This window comes from Mustela putorius, unplaced genomic scaffold (genome assembly GCF_011764305.1).
Source record: "Mustela putorius furo isolate JIRA1106 unplaced genomic scaffold, ASM1176430v1.1 tig00003896_pilon_pilon_pilon, whole genome shotgun sequence".
Lineage (NCBI taxonomy): Eukaryota > Metazoa > Chordata > Mammalia > Carnivora > Mustelidae > Mustela > Mustela putorius.
This window is the reverse complement of record NW_025422045.1, coordinates 14,291,811-14,296,426: the sequence shown is the minus strand read 5'-3', so window position 1 is coordinate 14,296,426 and position 4,616 is coordinate 14,291,811. Positions and strand designations below refer to the sequence as shown.

Sequence of the window (4,616 nt, the reverse complement as noted above, 5' to 3'; positions counted from 1 at the left end):
AGCTATAATACATGCACAATATTATTCTGCAGCCATCTGAGAAAAATAGAGTCCACAGTAACAAAGTTTATGGGAAAAGGTCTGAACTAATATCCAAACACCTAAGTTTTAGATGCGTTTCTTCCACAAAGTCCGCATGACCTTGGATTAGTCTAACTTCTCTGGTTTCAGTTTCTGTGATGTGAGGAAATTAACTTGATAATCTCTGAGATCCCTTCTGACACTAACAATCTACATGAGTGTATTTCTCTCACAGTTTTAGAATTAAATATATGCTTTTGTTCCTTTTTATTATCTTTTTAATAAGACAATTCATCACCATGTTGTAACAAGATGATGAGACATCAGAACTGAGAAACTGGTATTCTTCCATCTACCTCTGGCTCTTTTTCTATTTGAAAACCAGGATCTCCTAATAAAGGAGTAAAGCTAACTTGAGTCCTTTTGGTATCAAATTAGCTGTTGCTCATCTAGTAAAAGTTAAAAACAGATATAAAAAGCAAATAGGTATGTTAACTAACTGGAATTAAAATAAAAACTTTTTTAAAAAGGCAAATAGGTCCTTGCTAGCATGGAGTTTGGGGGGAGTGTCCTCAGCACCCTGTTTCAGTTAACAGAGTTATTCAGCACAGATCTGACAATATTATGTTACTGAGAACATAGTAAGATGCTCTTTTTCTACTGATCTGGTTCAATTTCAGGTTATATTTAAACTTTGATTTTTCTTAAAACTTTCCAAAATACTATACAAAATTTTCTTTTCAGCAAGAAGAAATCAGATATATAAATATGAGTGTGTATATTATGAAACTGCATACCAAAAAAGAATTAATTTAAATGCAAATGGAGAAAACTAGTTTGGACTCAATGTTACATAATGCCAGTAAAATTTATACTGTGAAAATGAAGACTGAGGTGGGGGTGGTGGCTATGGGAGTGTACCAGGTTCTCCAAGAACCCTGATTTCGCTGGGCTAAGCCAGATCCTGAGAAGGGAATTAATGAATTCAGAACCACATAGAGCCTGTCCGTTTGTATGCCATGTTTGCTCTCTGAAGACACATTAATCTTAACATATTTGTGAAAACAAAAGTGCATTAAAGGAGTTTATAGAAGTCAGAAGAAATAAAAAATAGCTTTTAAAGAGAAAGAAAATAACTAATATAATGATCATTATTGCTCATTCCCTTCATAGATTAGGAGAATGAGTATCTCAGAAGCCAACAATATCTCTGGGTCTGTGACCGAGTTCATTCTCCTGGGCTTTCCATGCCGCAGGGAGATCCAGATCCTCCTCTTTGTCATCTTCTCCCTCATCTATCTTCTGACTCTCATGGGGAACACATCCATCATCTGTGCCGTGTGGTCAAGCCGGAAACTCCACACACCAATGTACATTCTCCTGGCCAACTTCTCTTTCCTGGAGATCTGCTATGTCAGTTCTGATGTGCCCAAAATGTTGGCCAACATCATCTCCCAGACCAAGAGCATCCCCTATGCTGGCTGCCTGCTCCAGTTCTACTTCTTCTTCTCCATGTGTGCTGCTGAGGGCTACTTTCTGTCTGCAATGTCCTTTGATCGGTTCCTTGCTATCTGTCGACCTCTACATTACCCCACCATCATGACTTACCATCTATGTGCCCGATTAGTGGTTTCTTGCTGGGTAGGTGGATTTCTATCCATACTGATACCTGCTATTCTTATGTCCCGGGTGCCCTTCTGTGGCCCTAACATCATTGACCATTTTTTCTGTGATCTGGGACCACTACTGGCTCTTTCCTGTGCTCCAGTTCCTAAAACTACTCTAACTTGTGCTACTGTAAGCTCTCTTATTATATTCATCACCTTCCTCTACATCCTAGGGTCCTACACCTTAGTTTTGCGTGCTGTCCTTCGGGTCCCAGCTGGCTCAGGTAGGAACAAAGCTTTTTCTACATGTGCCTCACATTTCTTGGTGGTTTCCCTGTTCTATGGCTCAGTCATGGTGATGTATGTGAGTCCAGGCTCCAGGAGCCACCCTGGGACACAGAAATTTGTGACCTTGTTTTACTGCATGGCAACCCCATTCTTTAATCCTCTGATTTACAGCCTTCGGAACAAAGATATGAAAGATGCACTCAAGAAAGTCCTAAGAGCACCATCAAAAGAAATTTCTAAAAATACAGAGAAATGATATAAATTTTCTTATCATTCTCTCAAGAATACCAAATTTCTCTTACTGGGGGAAAAATATCTTCTGGGCATATCTGAGTATTTGATTCCTTACTCTTATGAAAATGAGATTTGTTACACATAAAGAAACCTCATCTTGTCTCAAAAGCAAATACCCACAGTCTTAAAGGTCTCTTGTGGAAATTTCTGTACAGTTTTCATTCATCAATGTGTCATTTCTCTATTTTGGTCATTTTTCAAAGTCTGAGAGCAAATGTAATCAAGTTGATTTGGATGAAGCTACGACTTGTATCTTGGCTTTTACCCTACTACTAATTTTTGATTCAAAGTTATCACTATTTTTTCCTTTCCAATTACTCTATAATGAAACATAGCATCTACTCATTGCACTAACAAAAATTCCATTGCTTCATTTATAATATCAAGGACCCAGTATCTGTCACTGAAACAGTAGTGTTTTTTGATCTGTGTTTTATTACCAAGCATTGGTAAAGTGTCCGGGGTGTGCAGCAAATGAAAATGGGAAATGATATAGTTGCTTCTTACAGGAAATTCTTAGTCCAATTTTGAAGAGAATACATAGAAAGGCATGCACACATTCACATATGCCAAATCATTAAGTATTCTTTACCCAGACCTGGGTTTCAGCACCTTCTAAGCTCTGAGTAGAGGAACATTTACTTTTACAGAAAATAGGCATCAGAAACCAGGGAACAGACTCTCAAAGTATAAGATACTTACAGGCAACCAGCACTTAACACAAAATTTTTGACTTGGCCTTATCATCTGCCTCTACTGGGAAATATTCATATTTTAGACCAGAGCACCAAATTTCCTTTTTGGGGGAAGGGGTGGTTTTTGAAGCTGTCTCCATATGTTGGGAAAAAAGCTAACAATTTGACTGACAATGTCCAACCCAGACCAGAACTGATTTAGTTTTCCACGTAAAAATAGATATCTTAAAGTCTTCCTCCAAGTTATTTTGACTTTGGGATATTTTCTGTAATAGAATATGCCAAATGACAGTTTCCTAGACCACTGCAGGAAAATTCACGACAACCTACAATACCAAAGAGTTAGTTTCTCCTTGTCCTTGGCAAATTATTGGGACTGCACCTACCAGAGGTAGTAGGTACTACTCTTATTTAATTATAATAGGGTTCTTACATGTGTACAATAGAAGTTGACTCTGGCTGATTAAGCATGGCAATGGAAAAAAATTGTTGATGGGATATCAGGAATTTCACAGAATCAACCAAAGCTGAAAAACTAGAGTTGAGGCTCAGCTTCAAAGACCAATGTACAAATTATTCTGCAGAACTGGTCAGATGAAAAATCACCATCACAAGAGCCATCCTGCTGCCATGGGTCAGCAGATGTCACACTTTCAACCACTGCCAATTCTGTGCTAGGAGCTTGTCTTTCCTGAAATAACTGTATATGTGCTTCATTGCTATCTTTAATGTCAATATTTCAACACTGCTGCCCCCAATCCCATTCTGCTCCTTGCATCCCTAGCCCCTAAATCAAAATCTGGCATAGCTGTATCTGCTTGGTGGAACCAAGAATACATCATGTGCTGTAGCTACAGGACACGCTGGAAGAGCTAATACAGAGCAATAAAAAAATCCAATTATGCAAAGATAAGCTCCAAGTCTGGTAATATTGTGATTCTCCCAGCCATAAAAAACTATTGAGATACTAGGCAGCCAAAACAAAAGAAAATGCCCACTCTAACAACCCATTTGTTTTGACTCCCCATGATATCCCTGGGCCCTCTTCCCTCTAGAAGTTACACAAGGTAGGACTTAACTAAATGATCCATACATAATAGCAGTGAAGTAGATGCAGGATGAGAAAAGGGAAGTAAACTTCTCTATGGGTAGCTGAGGGCTTATCTATCTCATGATGAGTGCTGGTAGAACATACTCTGGTTCTGGTAAGTTATTGCTGCATTATCTGTGACTCTGAGAAACAGAAGTACAACTAAAGGGAAAAAAATCATCCACTCTCTAGAAAAGACTCCAGATGCAGTGAAATTTAATGCTGCCCACTCACCTTTCTTAGAACTGGTGAAGAGTGGAAAAGGAAGATTCTTCACTTATTCTTTTACTTTGAGTCAGAATTTTTTTCCCCTGGGGGTACGTGGACCATAATTAACCAAATAAATGAGATTTCTATACCTAGGTCTTCATAGTATCTGAAAAAGATATTCATATTTCAAAGTAAAATATTTAAAATATTTTTTTTGATCTAAATGTTATATACACAGAATTTTCAATAACCAGGGCTTGCTTAGCTACATTGAGATGAATAATAGTCTCCTTTCTCTATATTCTTTTTAAATACACAAGTAATACATTTTACAATGAATAAATTTTCAATTAGCAATAATCGCGCCTTGGATAAACCTCATTGGCTACGATACTGCCACTGCGCAAAGCT

At 37.9% G+C, this 4,616-nt stretch overlaps 1 protein-coding gene and 1 non-coding gene across 2 annotated transcripts; one reads left to right on the top strand and one right to left on the bottom strand.

Annotated features, from left to right (window-relative positions):
- The first annotated feature begins 1,203 nt into the window (after window positions 1-1,203).
- Window positions 1,204-2,172, top strand: LOC101692934 (olfactory receptor 11H6-like). Its single transcript, XM_045067488.1, has one exon. The coding sequence runs from the start codon at window positions 1,204-1,206 to the stop codon at window positions 2,170-2,172; it is 969 nt and encodes a 322-aa protein (XP_044923423.1).
- Window positions 2,173-4,470: 2,298 nt separating this feature from the next.
- On the bottom strand, window positions 4,471-4,616 carry LOC123388238. Its single transcript, XR_006602795.1, has one exon. It is a non-coding gene; the product is annotated as a U4 spliceosomal RNA (small nuclear RNA).